Here is a 25540-nt window from a genome sequence, read left to right as displayed (position 1 = left end):
AGACCTCCCCTTCAGGAAAGGTCCAGTGTTTCAAAGGTAACTTCAGGGCCACTCCTGTGTCACTGAGGGGCAGGGCTGGGCTCTGCTGCTGTGCCCTTCTGGTGCCAGTGGGACAGCTGGCAGTACTGGTCCTGGTGGGTCTTCTGGGGCGGGTCTCATGTGCCGCCATGTGAGGGCGGACAGCATCCCAGGCTGCTGCCCTATGGCTGGGCTCCCTGAGCCTGCTTCTCCTTGGTTTTCACCACCAATACCTGCAGCCTGTGTAGCCAGAACATCCTTGTCCTCCACCCCTGACACCTGACCAAGCCCCTCCCCTGACCCTTGTCACCGGACATCCCTTTCCTGCTCCAGCTATAAAGCCCCATTTGGTCTTTGTAGGGTGAGCGCCACCTCATGTCCTTACACTATGGACTAGAGGTCTAATTCCCCTTCCTGCTGTAACAAGTACTACCCCTAGCCCCTCAAAGTGTGCCTGGCTGGGAGGGATGTGGCTCAGTCAGCCAAGCTCCATTCTGATTCCTCCTCACCTTGCCCTGCAGAACCCGGGCAGAGACTTCAGGGCCGAAGGAACCAGCCCCGCCTTCTTCCTCTGACTGCACCCCCATCCCCATCCTCCACCACACACAAACACTCGCAGATGCAGTGGCCCAAGCACTGCTGAACCTGCCCCACCAACCTGTGCCCAGCCTTTGTCTCCTACTTGGAATTGATCCTCACCCTTCCCTGGCATCCCTGTCTCCTGCACCCATAGACTCCCCTTTTCACTTGGTGTTTAAGCATCTTCATTCAATATGAAAGGCAACGAGACAGAGACCACATCTGTTGATGGGCTCCCTAAATTCCTGCAATGGCTATGGCTGGGCCAGGCTGAAGTCAGAAATTCAGAACTTCATTCAGGTCTCCCATGCAGGTGGCAGGGCCCCAAGCGCTGGAGCCACCACCTGCTGCCTCCCAGTATGGCTTCATGGGCATGAAGCCAATTATAAACAGCTGGGACTTGGACCCATGCGTTCCGACATGGGATGTGGTATTCCCAGTGGCACCCCAACCACGTCGCCAAACCCCTGCCAGAAACACTCATTCTGTGAAGGTACATGGTCCCCTGGGCTAAAACTATATTAAAAGACTACATTTCCCAGCCTGCACTGCAGCTGGCATGACCAAATGAGTAAGTTCAGACCAACGCAAGTAGAAGCACTTCCTGGAAGTGTTCTCACAAACAACAGGCACTCCCCTCTCCCTTCCTACTGATGTGATAGCTGGTGGTGCTCCAAAGGCTTTCCACACCGTGAGGAACCCATGAGCATCAAAGCTGGACATGGTGAAGCAAGTAGGCTCTTGACAACACAGACCTGAGGATACCTCGGACTGGCCCCTCCAGACCTGTATACAAGGGAAAAATGACCTGACCTACATCCTCGCTCTAGCCGTCACTTTCCCGGAGCTGCCTGGACCTCGTGGCTGAGCACAATGTGTGGTTGGACCCTGCAGACCCTGGTGATTCAACAGTCCACACAGCATGTCACCACCTGCATCTCTCAGACCAGGTCACACAGGGGCCTGTCTGAAGGCTGGCCTTGTTCATGTGCCAGCCAGAAGCAGGTGACTCGTGGTCATGTGGAGGCCTGGATGGAGCCCTTCCTGACCACCCAGGGAGCAATGTGCCCTTACCAGGATGTCTGAGTCCTCAGGGTCGGGCCTGGTGGCCGCGCTGGAGCAGTTGCGCAGTTTGAACATCCAGTATTCCTTGGCGGTAACAAAGAAGTTCCACGGCAGCAGACTTCCCATGCCCAGGCTGAAGAAGATTATATAGGTGCCATGGAAACGGTCCTCGGGCCTCTGCAGGCTGGGGGTCGGGGGGTCCAGCAGCTTGTCCAGCAGGGCCTCCTGGTCGGCTTGGAGAGAGCTGCTTCTGGCGGTGTAGGTGGAGTTGGAGCTGTGACGAATGTCATCTTTGGGGACGACAGCCACTGTTGCAGCAGAGAAGGGGAAGACAGGTTAGGGTGGGCAGCTGGCAACTCAGCTGTCCTACAGAGGGGCTGTACCCCTAACACCTGCCATCGAGAGGGTTGCCCAAGCCTGGGGGGAAAGCCCCTGCCTTGATGCTTGATGTGGGAACCATCAGCAGCCATGCTAGGGCCACACAAGGCTCCCAAGTGTGGGGTACCTGGGACCACCGCACTCGGAAGGACTGACGGGGTCTAAAGGCAGTGCAGCTGTAAGGCAGCCAGGATTGGAGGAAGAAGGATGGGTGAAGAAGGTTCTAGAAAGCCTTTGCCACATCTAGGACAGGAACAGAAGACACAGGACAGCTGGGGGTAAGCAGTATGCACTGGCAGGGAGGGGAGGTTAGACACACGTTCCCACAGTGGCTGCCTCTGGGGACAGAGACCACAGCCGGGCAGGGAACCCTCACGACCTTCTCTCTCATGCCTCTGACCTTGGAACCGTGTGGATTCACGGGGGTACAAAAATCACATCTTAAGTCACAAACAAAACTGGATGCCTACTCGCCAGCCCTGCCTCTATTCCCAATCCCAGCTTTCCCCCTGAGGTACACCCCGGGAGGCAGCAGGTGACGGACAGCTCTAGGACTTGGGCCTGTGTGGGAGGCCTGGCTGGAGGAATCCAAAGCAAATGCATCCATTTGATGTGACAAACTGCCCCAGAAGCCAACGTGTGACCTTCCACTTCATCTGTAGGGAGAGGTCTGAGGAGTGGCAGGTCACGGTCGCCATAAACACCATGCCTGGGCTTGCAACCACAGTCCCATGTCTGTACATCACAGCCCAGTGGGACAGGACCACTCCCTAGCCACAGCAGCTCCTCGGACAAGCAGGCCAGGCAGGGCCTTCCACTTCCAAGTCCCCTCACCTCCAAGCCTCAAACCTCCCCAGCTGCAAACCAAGCAGAGCCTGTTCTGCAATGGGGACAGCAGCACAATCAATCAGCGGGTGCCTGGCCCAGGGCTGCTGCTACCCCGCAGGAGGCAGGCAGCCCCCTAACTGCCATGTTGGGCTGGTCACCCAGCTGGGGCCAGCTACCGCCCAGGACTACGAGAAAACCTGCTGACTTGTGTACTCTGCAAGGCACTGGGACCCGGCAGCAGCATGACAGACAGGAAGTCTGTCCATCCTGTCAAGGGTTGGGCATGGGAGGCCCTCGGGCGGTGGCTTCTTTAGCCAGGGCATCAGTCACTAAGTGAGGCCAAGCCTTGCTCAGGGTTACCTGGCCCCTCTTCCCCAGTGGGGTGCAGGGAACTCCAACATGCCTGTTTAAAAACGCAGCACAGAATTAGCATTGCACAGGACAACAGGGCCTGGGCTGGTCCAGCCGTCCAGGTTGGGGCTGGAGCAGGGGGGTGTGGGGAGGGGAGGCTGGGGGTGCAGGGCCCAGCACCATGTCACTGGCTCCCCTCCTAGGCTCCCCTGTCTATTTGTTAAAGACCAGTCAGCCTTGACCGAGCTGCTGAAGGCACCAGGAATTTTCTCTAACCCAGGTCAAGGCCAGGGCAGTGGAGTGAGCAGTCTTATTACTCTTAATAAAAAGCTCGCACTGGCTTTAGATTAGAGAAAGGGAAAAAGAAAAGTAAGGATTCAAACCTCCCCCCATCCAACAGCGACAGTGTCCACCTGCAGCAGCCCTCCAGGGCTGGCTGGGCCCTTCCTGGTGGCCCTAGAACCCAGGGCAGCCCCTGCTCGGAGCAGCAGGAACCTGTGAGGTCTGACACCGCCCAGCATCGCCCGGGCTGGGAGGCCGGGCCGCACGACTGCTGTGAAGCTCCGGGCTGAGCCCGGCCAGCCCACCTCCCCACTGGGGGCCGGCTGTGTGCTGGCTGATCGGTGAGCAGGGAGGGCAGCTGGGAAAGACCACCTAAGTGGCAGTAGCAGGCAGGCGGACACCCCTGGGTCCATGGACCGACTGGTCTACAATCTAAAAACACCCGCGTCTCGTGAGGTCCAGGAGTTTCGGAGTGGGCAGGCCGGGAGGGAGCGGCCAGAGGCACGCCGGCAACCGGCTGGAGTTCTGCCCAGCGCCGGGAAAGGAGGCCGTGGAGCCCAAGGGCTCCAGGACCGGCCCGACCTCCCGGCCTGCGCCGCCGCCGCCCGACTTCCGGCCCCACTTACTGTCGCCGCCGCGCCGCGCCGCCGCCTCCCGGCCACTGCGAGCCGGGCTCGGCGGGCCCTGCCCTGCCCCGTCCGGGCCGACCCCTCGCCGCCGCCCCGCCTCCCCTCCGGCCGCCCTCCGGCGCTGCGCTTCCCGGACGCGCGGCCGCGGGGCCTCGGCCTCCTCTCCGCGCTCGCGCGCCCCCGCCCGGCGCCGGCGGGGACGGTTCGCGCCCCGGGGAAAGTGAGGCGCCGCGGTCTCCCACGCACCTGCCCCAGCCCGAGACGGGCGCCCTTGGCAGCCCCGCACTGCTCGCCTCGCTCCCAGCGCCCTGGAGAGGGCCCCTTCCGCTTGCAATGGCAGCTCGCACCCCTGGGATGTCCCTGCTCCAGCGGGAACCGGGCTTCCCTGGCTGGGCAAGCCAGACCCTGGCAGCAGAGCGCACCGCGATGGAGGGGCTAGCAGCTGCTTCCCCTGTTCCCACCCTTGACATTCAGCCAGTCTCTTGTCCTTGGCCTCTTCAGGGAGGAGGTAATAAAACATGTCCCCTGACAGGTCATCAGAGTGCAGGGACACAAGGTGCTAACTGGGCGACAGGCACACTACAGCGGGGGGCCCAGGGTACAGCTGGCCTCGGGGCCCACCACGCTACTCTGCACTGGCCACTCTCTCCTTCCATCACCACCCACGGGCAAGCTTTGGCAGGGAATGCCAGGGAGAGTGGTGAAGTGTTGTACAGCCATGAGTCATCGTTCTTTTTCTATTGGAGAGACACAGGTCTCCCATGCACTGGCGCCTTCGCCAAATGTCTGCAATTGCTGGGGTTGGGCCAGGCTGAAGTTGGGAGCTGGGACCTCCGTCCGGGGCCCCCACGTGCTGGTGGCAGGGCCTGGAGCCACCATCACTGCCCTCTGGCTTCCAGGCCAGGCTCCACTCCAACACGGGAGGCGGGGGTTTTAGCAGCTTGGTCTGTAACTCACTTGAAGAAAGGAGGAGGAGGAGGGCCACCTCCCAACGGGCAAGGCTGCTCTGAAAAGCGTCCCCAAGAGGTGCCCAGGAAGCAGGGTGGCCACTGCCATGGAGACTGATCCTCCCCTTGCCCGCTGTGGGGTCACGACTGACGCTCCTAGGACAAGAGACGGGCGCACTGGAGGACGGCGTAGCCCAGGTGCTCAACCCGAGATCCGCACACACAGGAGCCGTCAAAAGTGATGGCGCAAGGCCCGGGAGCCCTGCGCGTGGGAGTGGACAGCCTGGCCTGCCGGGGCCCTGCGCGTGGGAGTGGGCAGCCTGGCCTGCCGGGGCCCTGTGCGTGGGAGTGGGCAGCCTGGCCTGCCGGGGCCCTGCGCGTGGGAATGGACAGCCTGGCCTGCCGGGGCCCTGCGCGTGGGAATGGACAGCCAGGCCTGCCGGGGCCCTGCGCGTGGGAGTGGACAGCCTGGCCTCCCGGGGCCCTGCGCGTGGGAGTGGACAGCCTGGCCACCCCTGAGGTGGGGTCTCTGAGGAAGGGGGACCAACTCCGGGAGGGGTTCCAGTCTGCACGGCGCCTCCTGGGACAGGAATGGCCATTTCCATGGCTTGTTTCCTTCACAGAACCGGGCCGGCCACACCGAGCTCCCGCGAGGACCCCCCATCTTCCGTGACTGGAGCGCGACCTGCAAGCTCCTGCCCGCTGACCCAGCTCGGCGAACCTACCGGCGACTGAGCAAGCAGGAGGCGCTCCCGGGCTCCGGCCCAGCTCGGTTCGCGCACGCCGCTTGCGTCACCGCCGCGCCCCTACCCTGCCTCAGAAATCAGCCTAGAAAAGCGCAGGCTAGGCGGCCGTGTCCGGGATTCTCGGGGCGATGCTGCCACCTCGTGGCGCATCCCCGTCGCTGCAGTGCTCGCTGAGGCAGTGGCTTTCCTGGATTGCCTTGCGCACATGGGTCCTGCGAGGTGGTGTTCAAGATTACCAACTCCTAACTACCCTGCCTCATATCGCAAATCCAAAGCCAAGTCCCCACTAGGACTCAGCTCCCCTTACAGAGTGCTGGTACAATGGCCCCCTCTGGAAGGTTCCCCTGGCTCCTCTCCATTACCGGGATATCTTTTCTTCCATCCACAAGCAGCCCTAGATAATGGTCTGTACAGAGAGAATAAGAATGCCTTCAGTGAATGCCGGACGTCAGCGCTGCTGGGAAGGGGCGATAGCCCCATCTTTGGGGAAGTATAGAGACGGGGAATACCCTTGTCCGAGGCCTGTGTGGAGGAGACACTGGCATGCGATGTAGCCCTCCACCCTGCCATCCAAGAAGTCCATGAAGGGGACCCCGAGGAGCGCCGCAGTCCCTGGCCACTGTGAGACTCAGGTGTGGGTGCTGGCCCTGTCCCCAGGCACCTGGAAGTTAGCCAAGCCCCGCCCTGGGTTTTGTCAGGCTGGGAAGCAGCTCCGGGGGCAAGGACTGGCTCAGCCACCATCCCAAGGAGGCACTTGGAGGAGAAGTAGCTGGGCTGGGTACCATGGCCCCCCTGATGCAACCCAGAGAAAGCAGCTCCGAGGCAGCTGGTGGGGGTGGGGAGGGGCACGGGACCACATCCCCCGACCCAGGGCCACTCTGTGCCCACCCCTGGCCTGCTTGGAAACCTCACATCACCCAGCAGATCACATACCAGGTGGGCCTTGCCTGGCCTGTGATGGCATGCCCCAGGCCTGGGTTCTGGAGCAGGAGGCTGGGGCAGGCCTAAGCATTCCCTCCTGCCGCCCCCCTCCACATGGGCCATATGTGCTCAACTAACCAGTCTCCAGTTGTTCGCCACTCTCCAATGCAGGGTCCCCTGTAGAAAGGGACCAATAAGTGTGCCCCGAATTTCCAAGGATGCAGATCCCACCTTGGGAGGCTTTTTAGATAGGGGAGCTGGGCCGGGCAGGTTCAAGCCCCCACAGTAACGGGTGGCATGGTGTAGATGCTCAGGTGCCTCCTCCACCGGCTCTGCCGTGTCCTGGGTGAGCTCCTGAGAGGACCCTTACTTAGTTCCCTCCCCCTGTCCACCCCAAGGAAAGCCCAGAAACCATACAGCCCCCTCCCTCCCAGCAGATGGCAGTCCCCGAACCCAGTCTTTCCATCTGCTGATTCATTCCTTCACATGCATGCAACACCTAGGGATGGACCAAGCCAACAATAGGAGCCAGGAACTCCACTTAAGTTTTTTATGTCGGTGGGCTGGAGACCTAAGCACTTGGATCATCATCTGTGGCTTTCCCAGGAGCATCAGCAGAAAGCAGGATTCAAAGTAGAGCAGCGGAAGCCCAAACCTGCACTCTGATATGGGATGTGTAAGTGGTGGCTTAACTTGCTGTGTGTGACACACCACTGGCCCCAGTGGGAAGCTCCCTGAGGAAAAGTCACTGCACAACCTGGTCTAGGAGGGGGTCCCACAAAATGCATAACTTCTCAGGTCTGGGCTCTGCTCTAGAGCACCACGTGGGGCAGCCACTGTCAGCTGACCCTTCTACCTTCTCCTGGTTCTCCCTGTTTCACCTCTGGGCCCATCGGTGGGGCAGTCACATTCCTGCCTGGAACAGGGACCTTGGCCCTAAATTACTAAATAGCATCAGCCAACAAAGGAAGCTGAGACTTAGGGTGGGGACTGAGGAGCCTGATCTTCCAGACCTTAACTTTGGGACCCCCACCTGCTTTCAGGGGAGCTTGCAGATGTACCTTGCCTGCTTATGTGGCAGGTCAGGGATAAAGGTAAGGGAGTCTGACTGGGAGCTCACCCCGGCCTGCCCATCTCACTTCATTCACACATGTGCAAATGGGCAAACTTGTGTCATATATGTCTCTCTCCCCTAAACTCTACTACTAGGAGGGCTTTGCTGAGAGTGACTGCTCAGGTGCTCTAGGCCCCTAGGTGAGGACGCCGGAGCCGATGTGTCAGTGGGCAGGTACACCTCCCCACCCCATCTCCTCCCCCAACAGACCCTCTGCTTTGGCTCCTTCCAGGCTCAGACCTTGTCCATAGGTGCACCTCACTTCCAGGAGGATGGCTGGGTGATGCCTCACCCAGACCCCAGGAAGGCCCATAGGACTGCACACTTCAGGGGTGTGCAGGTTGACAGTTCCACAGCCAAACCAGCCTGAGAAAGCCCTTCTAATATGATCCTTCCCATGGGATTTCCTGGCTCCTTTCACACACTGTTGGTAACACTGGTCCAACTGGAAGCCTCAGAATCTACTCAGGGGGAAGGCAAGGCATGCCAGGAAGTTCTGGGTGCAAATAACTCCCATAGGAGACCTGAGGTCCACAGTGAGAGGGCAGGAAATGGGGTCGCTGCTAGTGATGAAAGATGAGGCTGTGCTGTACACATCTTTGGGAAAAACATACCGATTTATGGGAACAAGCCCCTTTACGCCATCTGCTGGCAACACAGAGATTTGCAGGTGGACATTCAGCTTACAGGGTAGGCCAACGCTTCGGTGCCCACATGCTACACTGCAATACCTCAGTTCCAGCTTCCTGTGAATGCACTTTGTGGAAGGCAGCAGGTGATGGCTCAAGTTCTTGGGTCCCTGCTACCCAAGTAGGAAACCTGGACTAAGTCCGTGTTCTGGCCTTCAGCCCAGCCCTCATCCTGGTCCTTGGTGGTAGGCATTTGGGGAGTAAAACAACGAATTAGAGCTCTGTCCCTCAAAGGCAAAAATTTTAAACTACATAAATTATGCAGATCTACAATATACACGGAAATGGAGCCACCTTCCCCTCCTGCCCAACCATGCAGCCAAGTGACCTGCCCATGTATCCTCCCTACCTGCACAAAGTTCTAAAATCTCAACATTCTTCCTTTTCTTCTTTTTAAAGGCTTATTGATAAAACAAGTCAGAGAGAACCTTCCATCCATTGGGTCACTCCTCAAATGGTCACGGTGGCTGGAGCTGTTCCTGTCCAAAGCTAGGAGCCAGAAACATCTTTCACATCTCCTACGTGGATACTGAGGCCCAAGTCCTTGGACCATCTTCTGCTGCTTTCCTAGATGCATTAGCAGGGAGCTAGTTCAGAAGCAGAGCAGCCGGGACTTGAACTGGGGCCCGTATGGGATGTTGGCCCCACATCCCAACATTCTTGACCGTTTGGCTTCTGTCACAGCGAGGAAACACGCCCTGAACTCAGATGAAGTGTGGTGGCTCCATCTCTGCGTGGCCCACCAGATCCAAAACATGAACCCAACAGATTCCACAAAGGTTCTGCTTGGCACACACACGGGCCAGCACCAGACCCAGTATGGGCTCCCACCTCCTGTGTGACCGCAGGGAAGTGATGTCCCTCTGTTGCATGAGGCTGTTGAGCTGGATCAGCTCTGGGGGCTCAGAGAAATGGGCTGGATAGTGGTGCCCACACCCAGCCTCTGGGACTTCGAGACTCCTTATAGAGATATGAAGATGGCCAAGAAGACAGAACACCAAGATTTTTTTATTAGACTAGGAAATATAATTTATTTCATAAAAATTAATTTGTTACAATAGGAATGCTAAACGTTATTTACAGGTTGCAGTTTACAGAATAAACAGAGCTGGAGCTGGAGTCAGTCACCCCGAGAGGGCTGCACCCCACTAGACACAGCCATGGCCACTCCTCTATCCCTAGGAGACGGTCAAGAAGGTCCCTGCACCCAAGCGCCTGGGTAACCTTGTGGGAGCTGGGGACCAGAGGGCCCTGGGAGGTCCAGGGGCTGAGGAGGGTCCCCATGGCCCGCAGGAGGAGCCTGCCCCCGAGGGTTGGAGCCTGGGGTGTGTCAAGAGAAGGTGGAGGGAGAGGCACATTGAAGAGACACGGACCGAGCCTGTGGGCTTAAGGGGACAGAACAGGTGCACCCGCCTCTCCAAGTTCCCCGAGGGCACCCTGATGTGCCCTCAGAGAACAGCTCACACACACACACACACACACACACACACACACACACACACACACACACACACACGATGGAAACAGCTGTGAGCAGGCACTACATGACCCTGCAGCAGTGCTGACCCTGCAGACTTGCAGGCTGCCTGCATCACAACAGCCTCCGCGGCAGATGGATTCAGCTAGCCCATGCTGGGCTTTCTTTCCAACACTGGGCAGCCGGGACCCTCCCAGGAGGCCCCAGCCGATTGGTCCTGCCCTCCAGGCCACAGGACAGGATTTCTGGACATTAAATGAGAAGCGGCACCTGGGTGGCTGGTTGGACCTCACTGGACTGGGGCCAAATGGGCAGGAGAGGCCAAGGGCAAGCAAGGAGGAGGAGAGGCAGGCAGGCCAAGGCCCACTTGTACCGCAGGGAGCTTCCCTCAGAATTCTGGGAAGCTCCCCTCAGAACCCCACAGGGATGCAGACAGCAGCGGTGGAACCTTCTGGACATGAAGAGGGCACAGAGGCCCAAAGGATGCAGTAGTAGCCTGAGGTCACACAGCAGTCTAAAGGCAGAGCTAGAGCTGGATTCCCATCTTCAGACCCCTGCCTGTGGGCATTTAGGGGTCTGTAGGGGGTGACACCCTAAAGTCTGGGAGGACACAGGTGTGATCAGCAAGACCAAGTCCACAGGGAAGGGTCCCTTTGTCAGGGAAGGCAGCGAGCACACTAGTAAGCTCTCAGCACAGCGTCCAGCCCCCAAGGCAGGCCTGGCCCAGTCAGCAACCCTGATGGAAGAAATTCTCTCTCCAACCTGTGGCCAAGGTCCTGTGCTTCCTATGGCCAGCCCCAGCCCAGGGACTCCAGGCAGGGTTGCAGATGGGAATGCAGTGGGACCTTGCTCTCCTCTCAGTCCCATGTTTGGGAGGCCAGGACGTATCAAGGCTGCACGCAGACCTGCTGGGGCAAGCCCTGGGACTGATGTCTGCACTCTGCTGATGGAGATATGGGGAGTCAGTGCTTGCTTTGCCCAGGGCACCGAGGCATCTGTGCTCAGCATCTGTGGGGGCCTGGCCCAGCCCACTTAAGCACATCTCTTAAGGTCCTCTTCCTTGGGGGAAGAGGTGTGTGAGGAGCTGAGTGGGGGGCGGGTCTGGCCTCCCCTGCCTCCCTTTAGTGCATGAGGCTCAGCCGGGCTCTGCCACCACTGCACACTCCTGAAGCCACCTGATGAAGGTTACTGACAGCCTCCAGCCCACGTCTCTATGTCTTCTATGTCACAGCAGGAGAAAGGCTGGAGAGGGGCTGATCTGGACTGCTGGGCATAAGGGGTGCAGGTCTGCCCTAGTCCACTGGCCTAGAGATGGCATGGCCAGGCTAGGGTGGGGGTATTCTGAAGGCCCTGAGCTGGGGGAGAAAGTTCTCCAGCCCTTCAGGAGAGCTCAACAGGGAGATTTTCTTGACATCCCCCTCCCTGCCCAACTTCTGGACCACATCCTCTACAGGAGCCACTAGACCAGACCAGACCAGAACACTCTCCCTGCCTCACAGTTGGTCCCGCCTGTCCACCACATTTGCTATCCCAGTGCCTTTTAACCTGGGGTTCTTGGGAGCCTGAGTGGTACCTGCCAGGGGCTGTCAGAGAGGAAATACCCCATCCACTCCACACTGGGGTCTCACTGGCTTTGGGGATTGGGCCACTGCTGGAGACTCAAGCAGGCATCTTGGTGACATGGCTACAGCCTGCATGGGGAACCAGGAGAACTGGGGCCATACCAGACCTTGGCCCAAGGCAGATTCGTTAGCAGCAAAACAGTCCATGTTCCATCTCTCTGTCCCCAACCCGCACGCAGACACACGCACACACTCACTTGTGCCCACGTGAGAAAAGAGTTTTCTATTTTTTTTGTGTGTATTGTTTTTCATTTTCTTTTTTTTTTTCTTAAAAAGGACTTATCCAAATATCTGGATAATAAATCATTTGCGTTTCCTAAGAAACTGGGTTTTTCTTTTCCCTTGTGGTTTTGCTGTTTTTCTTTAAGCCTTACTAGTGATCTAAAGCTTTTTTGTTTCCCCTCTTTCCTTTTTGCGTTTTGATGGGACTAAGTCTTGTCTGAATTGTACTTGACCTTGCAAAAAGAGGGAAAGGGCGTGAAAGCAGAGGGGGCTTCAGGGAGAAGGAGGAATCAATAACAGAGGCAGAAAGTGAAGAAGGATCTAAAACAGAACCTCTGAACCCAACATCACGGAGCTGAGGCTGGGGGTGAGTGGGCCCGTCCTCACCTCCTGCTGCAGCCAGAGACCTTGGCCCCAGCCCTGCTCCCCTTGAGTTTTCCACCAGGAGGCCTGGGGCCGGAGAGACGGCAGGGGATGCACAGGGATGTGGACCCTGTTGGCCACAGAAGACGTAGATTTCTAAGGCTGGTTGTGGTCTGGGGCTCTGGCAGGAGAGGTGTGGAGGAGGCAGAGGTGGTCAGGGGTACTCCAGCCATGAGGTGGGGGCAGGACAGGCTGTTGAGCCCCCCAGGAGGCTGCCCCAGGCCTCCCTGCACCACCTCCTGTTTGTCCCTGTGGGCCCTGGGGCTCAGCAGTCCCCATCAGTGGCCATGGCTACCAGCATCTCACTCTTGCCCATCTCTTCCAAGGCACTGGCCAGGGTATTGAGGTCCCCGTCATCTTGTTGCAGCGCCTCCCAGAGGTCCAGGATCACGCCTGTGGGGCTGGCTTTGGTGGCAAAGTAGTTTAGGTACCTGGAAGAGAGAAGGGTCAATTGGGGAGGGGGGAGAGGACATGCTCTGAGCCCTTGGCACGCCCTGTGGCTAAGAGGCGGCAGGCCTGAGGTGTGAACTCCAGCTGCCCAGCTGCCTTGTTTGCAGGTTATGGGGCCCTGGAACCTCAGGACACCTCTCTGGATCTCAGTCTCCTCTTAAAAAGCCGAGACAATGTAACGCCAGGTCCAGTGCTCAATCTAAGCATGAAATCATCATGTCCATCATCATCACCCTCCTCCTCAATGGAAAATACTGTACCTATAGACTGCTCAAGCCCTGGGCCTTACCCCTTCCTCCCTTTCCTCCTACTTCATTCCTTCCTGATCTTGCCCTTGACCTTCTCGGAGAGTAAAAACAAAGCTTCACTCATTTTTAAACACCGCCTCCCCCCCCATCTTTTTGGGAAGATGGCTTATCCACAGCCTCTGCTCAACGCAGGGCAATCACACATCTTGTGATCAATGTAATACCACAGTTGCTGCATTCACATAGCATTTGGAGTTCTCCAAAGCAGCTCTGGTAACAAGTTGGGGAGGGTTAGGGTTAGGGTTAGGGTTAGGGTTAGGGTCATCTGGGTACTGGGTGTTGCTGGGATCAAACCTAGAGCTATCTGATTGGCTGGCCATCTCAGGAGATGGGCAGGTGGAGCACCATGTGGGCACTTCAGAAAGTTTGGAGGAAATGGAATTAAAAGGGAATATTGGTGCTAGAAATTTTAAATTCTGTGCATAAGGGGGATCACCAACAAAGTTCATGGGAATATATATTATGAGAAAACTAGGCATGGATTTGAAAATTTGCTTGCATCCAGATAATCTGATCTTTTAACCCTACTTTTCTGGAAGCTGTAAAGCCACATCCTTGTCTTTCCACTGGGTGAGATCAGAGCAGAGCTTGGAGACCATGGTGGTCACCCCGACCCTTCCTGGCTCAGGCAACCACACTCCAACAGTCCAGCCTAGGGCAACCGTTTCCAGACTCAGCACATCCAAACCTGCTGCAGATGGTGGCAAATGGGAGGCTGAGTGCAGGCTTGAGGGAACCCTGTGGCAGGTGCAGGTGGGCTGTGGCTGGGGCCACTCACCTGTCCATGGAGAGCTTCTGTGCCAGCAGCCGCCAGTCATTGCCCCGCGCGTTGGGTGCATCAAGGCTGTTGCATATCTTCTGGCGGATGGACAGTGGGATCTTGAAGGCATAGGGTCCTAGCTGGGTAGTAACAGTGCTGCCAGGGGCAGAGCAGAGGGCATCCAGGGAGCCAGCCGGCGTCTGGAAGGACAGAGGCCAACAGTGAGGCAAGCAATGCACCTACAACCTACCATCTTGGGACCCAGAGCTCAAAGCTGCAGTCAGCACTGGGCTGCCCCCAGGCACATGTGGATACAGCCTCCAGGACTCAAGTCCATGCAGGGCCAAGGAAGCCTGGAAATCAGGAGTGACTCCACCCTACCATCACATGCAGGTGGCCAGCATAGCTGGGCCAGACCTCAGTCTATAGTCTCCATCCTGCACCCACAGGGAGGATCCACTTCTGGCACCCTTGGGTGACCTGGGCTTGGGTGACTGTATCAATCCAGGATGTAGTGATTGGGAGCCCCAGCCTTGGGGCTGGGCTCAAATCCAACTGACCAGTTATGTGGCTGTGTGTAAACTTGCCCACCCTGTGGTCCACTTTCTCTCCCACCTCCCTGGGGCGAGGAATCATCACGTGGGGTCTCCCCAGAAGTTCTGGAGAGGCAGTGATATTGAGAATGTTGCCTGATGCATGCCGATAGTAAGAAGTCAAACCCACCAGGGCCCTCATCCGAGCCTCAAAAGATGGCGTGGGGTGGGAGGAACCATGCTCCCCAGTGACCTCACCTCCGCCAGCGTGGTATGCAGCTGGAAGATCTGGCCCTCCCCTTCCACCTGTCGCACACAAATCTTGCAGCTGAATTCTGTGGCGGCCAGGCTGTGCCTCTCCAGGCTGAACGTGCAGTGTAGGGCCTTCTGGCTGCCGCTCCAAACGTGACAGAAGGGGATCTCCTGCAGGGAGGTGGGTGTCAGTGCTAAGCAGCCCATCTAACCCTCATGGGGTGTGGAGGGCTCCCCAGGGGGCCAGGACCTCTGGAAGACACTGCATGGAACTCCTGTGTTACAAGAGGGAGTTAAGAAGAAGCCAAGTCTGAAGGAGAGGAAAGCCTGTGGCTGAAGGTACGTGCATGTGTAGGTGCCTCAGGCTGGGAAGTCTTCCCACAGGTTTGGGGCAGATTCAGTCCTCAGAACCAGGCAGGGATGGTGTGCCAGATATGCACATTCGGTTGGCAAGGGTAGAGATAGGTGTTTGGGTACACAGGTACCTGCATGCAGCCGTTAACAGCACTGAAACTGGGAAAGTACCCAAAGAGGACTGGGGGGTGGGTGGGGGAGGAAGGCAGAGACAGTGATGAGAGACTTGGGCTGGGCAAAGCTGTGAATACGGCGAGGAGGTAGGGTCCAGCCCCAGCCCTCACCTGGTACTTGGCCAGCAGCTTGCTCCTCCATTGGGCGTGGGGGACGTCATGGAGGGAGAGGCGCAGGTTGTGGTAACTGTCCTTAAACAGAAGGGGTTTTGGCTCTTCCACCAGGTAGCCTCCCAGAGTCCGTTCCAGCTCAAGCACCTCCTGCAGACAGGGCAACAGGAAGAGGAAGTCTGTCACAGGTGGAAGTCCAGAGCTTTGCTGCTGCAAGCCAGAGCCATGGCAGCGAAACGCCGAAGTACAGGGCCTGCTCACAGGTTTGCACTGTGGACAGATCAACAGGTGAACACACAGATAAATGGGTTCACAATGACTTGATGGGTAGGTGGATGGATCAAAGAATAGATATACAAATAGGTTAAAATATTAATAGGAAGATAGAAGGAAAGATAGATGAATGGCTGAATGGGTGACGAAGACAGGCTTTTGGCTAAGTGTATGGATAGATGAGTGGAAAGATGGGGTGGATGGAGGGTGGGAGGTTGACTAGGTGGGTTGATGGGTAGACAGATGAACAGGTAGATCATCGGATCAAAATGTGATAACTCTTCCTAACCATTCCTTGGCCAAAGCTGGACATTAGGTAATGCCTGATAACCAGGTCTGGGTTTCAGGAGCATTTCCCAGGAACCTGCAAGCCCCTGTGAGTCTCCCAGGATTCCCCAGCTGCAATACACTCTTGCGCAGCCCTTTCACCAGTCTGTGACATGAGGCTGGGGACAAAGGAACTGGGAGAACCACAGTCCAGGGTGGGAGAAAGCATGGACTGCAGCTGGAAGCATTAAGGAGGCAGAGAGCTTACACATAGCCCAGGGCTGTTGGGATGGACTGAGGAGCTGGGAGGTGGGGAGGATGTGGCCAGGGCTGGGAGGGGCAGCAGCTGCTGAGAGGTGGAGATTCGATTCCCCCATCTTCCTGCCCTTCCTGTCCTAACCATCCTCACCAGGCCTCACCCGTACTTGGGGCCTCCACTGTCTGGCTTTTTGCATGCACAGCACTCCTTGGCTGCCAGCCTTGCCTCCTTCTCTCTTTCCCAGTCTATCAGTCACCAGTCCTGATTCTGACCCATTCTACCCTGACTGGACCACTGCCACTGCCTGTTGCTCAGAGTCCAGCCAGCCCCAGCCCCACAAGTGGCCGCTGTCTCAGGCCCAGCTGTGATGTGACCACAGGGGCAATGCGTGGTGTCTGTGAACAACTATCTTCCAGGTCTCCCCTTTCCCCCAAGTAGATTCTAAACTCCTGGACACGGCTCGCAGGTAGCTGAGCCCAGCCCCTCCCCAGCCCTCATGCTCTACCTGGAGTGTCCCTCACCCTGTGTTGCTCAACTCCTACTTGCTCTTCGGTGCTTAGGTCAGAAGCCTGTCAGACCCCATACCCCACCAACGTAAGACCCTTCCAGGTGGGTGCTCCCTCAATTCCCCGGCAGAACCTGACAGGTGCCTCCAGTGATCTCCAGGACCAGATGCATGTCTGTGCCAGAGGAACTGAGGGTACTGATGGTGCAGAGGAAGGAAGCTCAGGGGTTACCAGGAGCTCCAGGAGGGGACTGCTTGAGGGACCATGCAGCTGGATGACCACAGGTCTCCTGATCCTACCTTCAGGGCGACAGGCGTGTCCTCCAGACAGTAGACCCTGAGGCTGTACTCCAGGGAAGTGCACAGGGCAGGGGCGAAGACGGCCAGCTGGAGCCGCTTGACCGCTGAGCGGGAGTAGGACTCGCCAGTGAACACGTAGGTGCCCAGCTGGTCCAACAGGATGTGGCAGGACCTGGCCTCCAGCTGGCAGTAGCATGGTGTGTTGAGGGTCTCCTCGTCTAAGGTCACCACTTCCTGCAGGGGAAAGTGCATGTTGGGGGAGCGGATGGGCCACACCTATCCAGCTTGGGCTGGGCTGGGAGCAACGAGGGGCTTTCTCTCACTTCCCCAGACCCCCCAGGGCAGGTTCTGTCTGTAGCTCCTCACCTCCCAGTGGCCCTGGTGGGCCTGGGTCTTGAGCTGGAAGATCCAGTCGCCAGCGCCTACTTCGGCACAGTGAGGGATGGTGAGAATGACTGGGCGGCACAGCAGGAGGCCTGTGGGCCCACACGTTACCGAGGGGCTCAATACTGTCTGGGTCCCTTCTGAGAGTGGGCTGGGAACAGAGCAGAGGGTGATGGGGAGACCATGAAAAGAGGGTGCAGACACTGGCTGGGCACAGCCCTGCCTGCGCAGGTCTCCTCTGCCAGTCACAGCTCAGGGTCCCGACAAGTTACTGAGGCAAAGGAGGCATGGCAGACCCAGATGGAATTCCCAACTCCTGGCTTTGGGCCCAGCACCAGCTGTAGAAAGTATCTTGGAAGACCTCGCATCTTTCTCTTGAGCTTTGTCTTACAAATAAATGAACATTTTATTTAAAATATCACAATACAACTAATTTTTAAAAATCCTTTGCACACAAAGTTCTCAGTGTCTCAAGACTGTTTTTCATGAACCACAAATTCTAAGAAAGTTTTCTCATGACCAATTGGCATGTGTAAGAGACAGCCTGAGTAAACGTGGGCCTATGTCTGTCCTGATACTCAATGTCTCTTGTTCATTATAGAATCTCTTCATACAATCATGCTATTAACCCTCTGTCTTCCCTGCAGTCAGTCTGCCTACTGCCTTTCACCTTTATGATCTATGATGCTGCCTTCTGTTTTAAGTTAGATCAATGCCTTTCCTGCCTCCGGGCTGAGCCCAGGCTCCCAACGGAAGGAAGGTGGGAACACTTGACCTCAACGTGGACAGGAAATAGAAACAGGAAGAAGAGGGGCAGCCCGTGCCAGGCTTGGAGTCTTCACTCACAGGGTGCTTTCTGCTGTGTTGATGAGAAGGTACATCTCGTAGAACTTTCCCTGGGGGATGGCCCCATTGGGCACCAGCAAGCTGACTCCTATGGGGAGAAAGGGGGGTCAGTGGGAGGGGGTTGGAGGGAGCCTGAGAAGCTCCAAGCAGTCATCTGTCTGCGGTGGGGAGACGGACTGTGGGCTGCAAGCAGGAGAGGCTGGGCCATTGCCTGCACATGGCCTGTCTAGGAATGGACAGATCTCTCAGGGCCAGGCCCTTTCCCCAGCTCAGTATGGCACACTGGGAAGCTGGCAAAGCCACTTAAGATGGGCACCCCTGCTAGAACCAAGGGCAGTTCTGCTGCCTGTGTAGGGGTGCTTCCCCCCACCCCACACACTTAACAGGCTTGGAGATCAACAGACCCCAGGTCCCCTGTCTTAGTGAGGCCAGGTCTTCTAATCTGGCTTCTCCATTTTATAGTCACTTGCAACCAAACCTCACTTTCCCCATCTGTGATATGGGATTAGGGAAGCTCTGTCTTGTGCATAGGGGAGCTATACCTCCAGCAAGCAAGGCAGGGGCCTACCTGTGCCAGGGATGCTGAGCCTCCCGCCCAGGCAGCCGAAAGTGCCACTCACACTGCTCCCTGGATCTCGGGGAAGACCCAGGGGCTGCTGGGAGCTGAGACTGGTACTGTGCAGGTGCAGGAAGTGGGGGTCTCGAGTGAAATCACCAGGGTAGGTGCCAGGTGGCAGGACCCCCAGCAGATCAGCCCCCTCTGGCAGGCCTGGTGCAGAGCTGGTGGTGCCCGAGCTGTAGACTTTGATCTTGAGGTTGGGCAGGGGGTCCAATAGGGGTGAGTTGGTCATAGGGATCTTGTCGGCAGAGTCCTGCAGGGCATACACAGGCCCACGGTAGATGCCGGCACTGGCTGTCAGGTCGGGAGGCACGGAGGGGTGGTGTAGGAGCTGCGGGTTGCCTGCATGGGGAGGTGACACCTTTCAGCCCAGCTTCTGCTGTGGCAAGATCCCCCTGCAGAAGCCCACCTGGGAAGGCACAGTAAGATGGAAAACCCCTAGGAAGGAGTCAGGAGCCAGAGCTCTTGTCTGGCTTGCCAACGCGTCCTTCTGGGCTCCCTGGCCATGCCCACCACTTGGGTCCTTACTAGGCCTGGTGGTCTTGAAGTTGATGGGGTGGAAGCCGCCAGTGAGGGCGGCAGACGAATCGGTGATGTCACTGTCGAAGTCGCGGCAGTTTCGGCGGTATACCACCACCCCCACCACGGAGAGGACCACCACGGCCACCAGGATGGCTACCACAAGGCCTGCATACAGCGCCACGTCACCCGAGGCTTCCAGCACTGCAGGGACAGGGAGATCCGTCAGGGATAGGCAAGAGACCCAGGCCCCAGGTTGGGGAGGGTATCCCTAGAGAGGGGGCACTCTTCCAACCTAAAGCCCGTCTCAACAGTCTGGTGACTTCGAGCAAGATTGGAACCTCTCTGGTCAGCTTCTTGACCAGCAGTAAAACAGTCTCCAGACCCTCCCTACCCCTACCTGGCCTCCTGTGCAGGGTGACCCTAAGACCAGACAACAACCCCTGCTCTTGCTGAGCAGGGTCAGAGTCCGAGTCAGGACCCAGAGTCACGTGCTATACAGCCAATCTCGCTGGAGCTGGGATTTGTTCCCTGATCACACAGAGACCACAGTCCTACATCTGGGCGAGTCGCCGTCCCGAGCTCTCCTCCCATTCTCCCACTCTGAGGGTGCCAGGGGGTGATGGTAATGGGAGCTGAATGAGATGCATGATGATGATTAAGAAGTAAGTAGGAGTAAGGAAAAAATGGGGTTCAGGTAGGTGTCCCAGGGCCACACTTCCCTCCCCTGTACAGGCTGACAGAACTTTCCATAATGAGAAGTAAGCCATTTGTACTGATCCCTAACCCAGACACGAGTCACAGCTGAAGTTGGGCACTCACTTACTCAAGTCAAGCCCAAGTTCAAGCCCTAACATGTAGAGAGTGGCTACCCTGCCAGATAGCTCAGGCCAGGCCAAGACAGACGCTGGTCCTCGAGAGTGCAGGACGTGCTGAGCTGGCCCAGCAAGCCCGGGGACAGCCAGAGCCTTTCAGGAGGCCAGGCAGGGCCCAGGATCAGCCCGGGATGCCTGTGCTTCCGCCTCTGCTGCCCCCTCCTCAGCAGCCCTGCCCCTGGGCTCCTGAAGATCCTAGTGTTCCCTAGAGGCCCTGTGGGGCCAGCTCAGCTCCCGGGAGGCTCTGCCTTCTAACGGCCTCACTCACCCCGGAGCCCACTGTCTTGGGCATTGTGCTCTCTGATCAGCCACCAGCCCAGGTCCCCAGGAAGCTGGGCCCTGGCTGCATCAGGCTTTATGGTTCCAAGTGATCTGGACGCTGTGGCTTAATTCCACAGGCCCTGCTCTGTGGCCCCAGTACCAAGCAGCAGTACCAAGCAGCCGGGTCTAGTGGGAGCTGATAGATGAGTCAAGAGGCCTAATCCAGCTGCCAGGGAGGGGCAAGGTGCCCTGTGGTGGCTGAACACACAGATTCTTAAGAATGCCAGTGCTGGTCACAGAAATATTTGGGTTTGAGTCCTGGCTCTGCTACTTGCTGGCTAGGTTCCCACTATAAGCCTCAGCCCCCTATCTGGGAAGAGGAGGGGCAATCCATCTGCCTTTGAGGAGGACACAGAGCCACATCAGGGACCCACAAGGGGCTGACATGGGGAACCTCTGGCTCACCCTGTGCTGTACCCCTCCCTCAGGAAAAGCCAACTAAGGAGAACAAGGGACCCCTCCCCCCACCAAGGAAAGAGAACAGCCAGGAAAAGGGACTTACGGTGGCTTTTAGGGTCGCTTAGAGTTTTCTTATCTGTCGAGGGAAATAAAGGGAAAGACAATGACACAGGTGCCAGGGAAGGGTAGCAGAGACGGCGATGGGAGGTGGTACAGATGTGGCGATGGATGCAGCGAGCAGGTGGAGGCCCCCAGGCCTGGGGCGGGGCTGAGCTGGGTGAGGAGCTGCCCAGGCCCACCTCGCCGAGCACTCACTGTGCACACAGAGCCCGTCGGTGCAGTTCTTGGAGTCGAGCAGTGTCCCGCTGCAGTCACGGCCTCCGTTCTGGGGCGGGGGTGCCATGCACTCGCGGCTGCGCCAGTGCGCACACTCAGTGCTGCAGGCTGACCACTTGCTCCACTCTGTCCAGGCCCCATCAACTGCAGGGACACAGCACACATGTGCACATGCACAGTTAGGCGTGTGTAGTATAGAATGTGCCAATACACACTTACAAATCTACATACATGCTGTGGAAGGTGGATTGGAACCCAAGACCCACACATGTCACACAAGGACAGGCAAGCCACATCCATGTGGCCCTTGGCCAATGAACATGGCCAGTGCCAGGTGAGCATAGGTTGTGGGCATGGACCCGTTGTGCCACAAAGACATGAACCCCCACAACAATCCACACCCACAGGGTGAGGACATGGCCAGATGGGCAGGGGGGGGTCATATAAGAGAGGAAGGATGGCAAAACAGGAAGGGGATTTTTTTTTCTATTTTTTTTAAAGATTTATTTTTATTGCAAAGTCAGATATACAGAGAGGAGGAGAGACAGAGAGGAAGATCTTCTGTCTGATGATTCACTCCCCAAGTGGCCACAACAGCCTGTGCTGCGCTGATCCAAAGCCAGGAGCCAGAAACTTCCTCCAGACTCCCATGCAGGTGCGGGGTCCCAAGGCTTTGGGCCATTCTCAATTGCTTTCTCAGGCCACAAGCAGGGAGCTAGATGGGAAGTAGAGCTGCCGGGATTAGAACTGGCGCCCATATGGGATCCTGGCGCATTGAAGGGCCCAAGAAGGGGATTCTTAACAGGCCCAGGGCCCATGCCTGCTCCCTGGCCACAGGTGGCTGGGACTGCCACTAAGAATGTAGCACTGGCCCCAGACTTCCGCTCTGGGCCTTTGCCTCCCTGTGGCCAGCAGTACAGGCAGTTTGAAGGTCAGACCCCTTAGCAGATGGTCCAGCCTGGTAGTCAGGTGGGTGCAGGCCCTAAGACAGGGATTTTCTGACCCCATGCTGGGGAGACAGGTGGGATGTGAGCAGCATGTCCCTGACCAGTGACCATACCTGGGCACACAGTGGTGCAGGCCGTCTTCTGGAAGGCCTGGCCCTCGCAGAAGGCACCTCCGTTGAGGGGGGCGGGGTTGGTGCAGGTCCGCGTACGCTTCTGCCAGCCTCGGCCACAGCGGTTGGAACAGGGTGACCACTCTGTCCAGCTGGACCAGCCGCCGTTCACTGCAGGGACAGCAGCCAGGGCCCGTGAGCCTGGTTGTGTCATTCCCAATCCTGAAGAGGACCCTCTGTGTGGGCCTGGCCCTCCCTTGTTAGATTAGGAGGCCAGTAGGCAGGCTGCCACTCTCAGCAGCAGAGGGGACCCCCTGGGGATCACTGCCAAGTCCCTGCTCTGTGTGCAAGTGGCAAGTGAAGGCTAGGAGAGGGCAGTTCTGAGCCGGGCTCTAGCTGGGAGTGATGGAGGATGAGCACATGGGGCCTGGGCCTGGAGGCCAGTGCAGGGCTCCTCGAACACTCTCAGTCTCCCCTCATATGTGGGGCCCTCACTCCACTGAGATGACAGGCTCAGGATGGAGAGGCTGCCTCAGGCTCGATTCCCAGGGGACTGCGACAGGACAACCAAGGAGTCTGAGACACGGACAGTATCCTTGGTGCCAAGAGACTCAGCAGTGTTTGACTGGGCCACTGGCACTGCCCCTCCCCACAGAGGGCCCTCACCATAGACGATGATGGTGGCTGTGGTGCTCCGGCGCTTGGCCACGATGTTCTTGGCCACGCAGGTATAGTTGGCTGTGTCCAGCAGACGGGCCTGACGGATGATGAGGTTGTGCTCGATGGTGATCAGGAAGTTGGTGTCCTGGCTGGGGTCGATGACGTCCTCATTCTTGAGCCATTCTACCTGCAGGAGCGAGGTTTGGAGCTGTGAGCCACAGTGGTTGGGTCTTGCAGGGGGGAGGCAGCTGACTCCAGAGGGGGGCAGGGGAGGTCTGTGAGTGTCAAGACAGGTGCACCCTTGTGGTCCGTGAAAAGCTCTGGGTGATCCTGAGTGGAGCACACCCTTCAGGTCCTCAATTTTACCACCAGTAAGATAGGAGCAGAACAGCACCTGCCTTGCAGGACTGCCAGGAGGATCCCTGAGCCAGAGCATGCAAAGCACTGAGCACAGCACCTGGGTAGGGTAGGTACTGAGCTATACCAGCTGGTGGCGCCTGTCCCATCTTCCTCCTTGCTCAGTAGCCCAACAGGAGATCAAGACTGGGCCCTGGGCCCAAACTCCAGCTCTGTCACTCATGGGAGACAATAGCCATTTGTGGGGCCACTGGGAGTGATGGCTATCACACAGGGAGGGTGCAGGAGGGACAAAGGCCAAGGAAGTCAGGTGGTTCCCTCTAGGTTTGGGGGTCAGGGTTGATCCAGAGCTGGGAACCCATTCTTCCCAATGTCCCATGGGGAAATTAGGGGGATTCCTTAAGCCCAGCTCTAATTCCTAAACTATGGTGTGCATGGGAAGAAGGCATGTCTGGGATTAGAACAAGGGTGGCAGGGGACAGGTGGGTACTGTCCAGTGACCCAGGGGCCCTGTGACAGGGGGCTACTAGCATCAGCACGTGGATGAGTACCCTCCTGTACACACATCTATCAGGGCATGGTAAGATCACAGCTGGACACCATGGGGCTCTGGGGACACCGAGGCTGAGCCTGAAACCTGCTTAAGGAGCTCCAGGTTCTTGCCTGAGCTTCGTGGGGTTCTTTGGAGGAGCACTCAGCCTGAGGTGCCACCTCCCTCTCCATCCCAGGTGCCAAAGAATCCTGCCTGGCTGTTGCCTCTCACCTCGGCTACAGGCACACCCTCTGGCGGGCGGCACTGCAGCAGCACCTGGTGGTCCAGAGGCACCTCCTTGCCCAGAGGCTCCTGGTCGAAGTTCTTGCGCAGATCTGGGAGAAGACAGAGAAGGGGAGTCCTTAGTCCTAAGTCAGGTGAGGCAGGATGGGAAATGCAAGTGCCTCACTGTGGCCACTAGGGGGAAGTGCAGGACAGGGGATCTGCTGGTGAGGATTCCCAGAGGGAATTTCTTTAGTGGGGTTCCCCAAGTGATGGAGCTGGAGCTCAGGGCTCCTTCCCTGACCCCAGTACCCTCAGTACATAAAGCGGAAGCAGGTAGCAAGGGACACTCTGTGACCAAGGAACTGAGCTGTTCTTGGACGATCTCTGTAGCAGCACCTGCAGTCAGGGGTGCTGGGAGCACAGCTCCCATAGAGGGGGCAAGGCCCAGGGCTAGAGGGGGGATGGGCCCAGGATCCTGGGAGGCGTACAGGCAATGCGGACATAGGCGCGATGGCTCTTAGTGGTGCCCGAGGAGCTCCAGGCCACACACTGGCACCAGTAATCTTCCAGGCCGAAGAGCTCTTCCACCTGCTGCCGTGACACCTCGATCTGCACCTCTCGCACCCGCAGGCCTGGCAGAAGGAAAGAAGCTGTCAGGGGTGATGGGAGGGGGAGCAGGGGGTTCAGGGCACTGGGCACCCCACCCTGATGCTTCTCATTCTCCAGGGTCCCTCCCAGTCTCATCTCTGCCACCACTGCCCCTCACTGGGACTCAGCAATGGCTCACACAGGCCCCCTGCCTGCAATTCTACCCACCTCTGTGCCCAGGGGTCCCCAGTGACTGCTGGCTTCGGGCTCAACTTCATGTCTGGAAGGAAGCCCCACCACTAATCCCCTGTCCGGTCCTGCCTGCTCCCAGCATCCTACCCAGCATGGCATACCGGCGCCTGTCCCAACTGCTGCCCACACAGCACCTGCCAGGCCTTGTGGGTGTGCTACCCGGCTCTCTCCTGCAGAAACCAGATGAGGCTGTGTTCTTGTCGCTGCAGGAAGGAGCCCAACATGCACTTGATGGTAGGGGCTGAGGTAGCGGCCTGCCCATGATTCCCGGCCCTGGCCATAGCTCAGAGCCCGTGGGGCTGGAGCTGAGGGAGTACGGGGTCTTCCAGCCTACACAGACAGCGGATCTTGCTCTTCTGCCCACCCTCCCTAGACAAAATCCTCAATGCACAGGAAAGGAGCCAGTCTGCCAGGATTAGGGCACTAATCCGACAGGCCTCCCCAAAGCTCCCTCTCCCAGGAAGCGTCTACGGAGGCCTCCAGCCTCAGGATTCCTAAAGGTGCTATCTGCCTTGCCCCAGGGCAGGAGCGGACTGGGGAATGGCTGCTAGATAGTGGGACAGAGGAGTCTGGCTGCACTCCTGTCCTCCAGCTGAGTGACCCGTATTAAGCTACTCATCCTCAGGGTCATGGTGACTGCTCTGCCGTGGCAGCCAGCATCCAGGCTAGACCCCAGCCACTCCCTTCCTGAGGCCCAGAGAGGGTGGCTGACAGAGGAAACAATTACTCGGGGC

The 25540-nt window shown here is 57.9% G+C and overlaps 2 protein-coding genes across 2 annotated transcripts in view; both read right to left on the bottom strand.

The window, feature by feature from the left end:
- The window catches only part of SLC29A3 (solute carrier family 29 member 3), a gene marked incomplete at its 5' end in the record, with an annotated part of 29980 nt that extends 27033 nt beyond the window's left edge, over positions 1–2947 (bottom strand). Inside the window, 2 exons of the mRNA XM_040976047.1 lie at positions 1672–1970; positions 2875–2947. Coding sequence (XP_040831981.1) covers positions 1672–1970; positions 2875–2947 — 372 coding nt within the window. The remainder of the gene's footprint in view (positions 1–1671; positions 1971–2874) is intronic.
- Positions 2948–12556: 9609 nt separating this feature from the next.
- The window catches only part of UNC5B (unc-5 netrin receptor B), a 66855-nt gene continuing 53871 nt past the window's right edge, over positions 12557–25540 (bottom strand). The window contains exons 3-17 of the mRNA XM_040976086.1: positions 24455–24598; positions 23973–24076; positions 22859–23039; positions 22196–22363; positions 21115–21279; positions 20903–20935; positions 19214–19408; positions 18635–19027; positions 18067–18154; positions 17203–17371; positions 16837–17070; positions 15233–15382; positions 14601–14765; positions 13828–14009; positions 12557–12722 (exon numbers count right to left, since the gene is read on the bottom strand). Coding sequence (XP_040832020.1) covers positions 12557–12722; positions 13828–14009; positions 14601–14765; positions 15233–15382; positions 16837–17070; positions 17203–17371; positions 18067–18154; positions 18635–19027; positions 19214–19408; positions 20903–20935; positions 21115–21279; positions 22196–22363; positions 22859–23039; positions 23973–24076; positions 24455–24598 — 2537 coding nt within the window. The remainder of the gene's footprint in view (positions 12723–13827; positions 14010–14600; positions 14766–15232; positions 15383–16836; positions 17071–17202; positions 17372–18066; positions 18155–18634; positions 19028–19213; positions 19409–20902; positions 20936–21114; positions 21280–22195; positions 22364–22858; positions 23040–23972; positions 24077–24454; positions 24599–25540) is intronic.

Source organism: Ochotona curzoniae, unplaced genomic scaffold, assembly GCF_017591425.1.
Source record: "Ochotona curzoniae isolate NIBS_2020 unplaced genomic scaffold, NIBS_Ocur_1.0 contig_2692, whole genome shotgun sequence".
Classification (NCBI taxonomy): domain Eukaryota; kingdom Metazoa; phylum Chordata; class Mammalia; order Lagomorpha; family Ochotonidae; genus Ochotona; species Ochotona curzoniae.
Note: the sequence above shows the minus strand (reverse complement) of the source record. Positions and strands in the feature narration are given on the sequence as shown.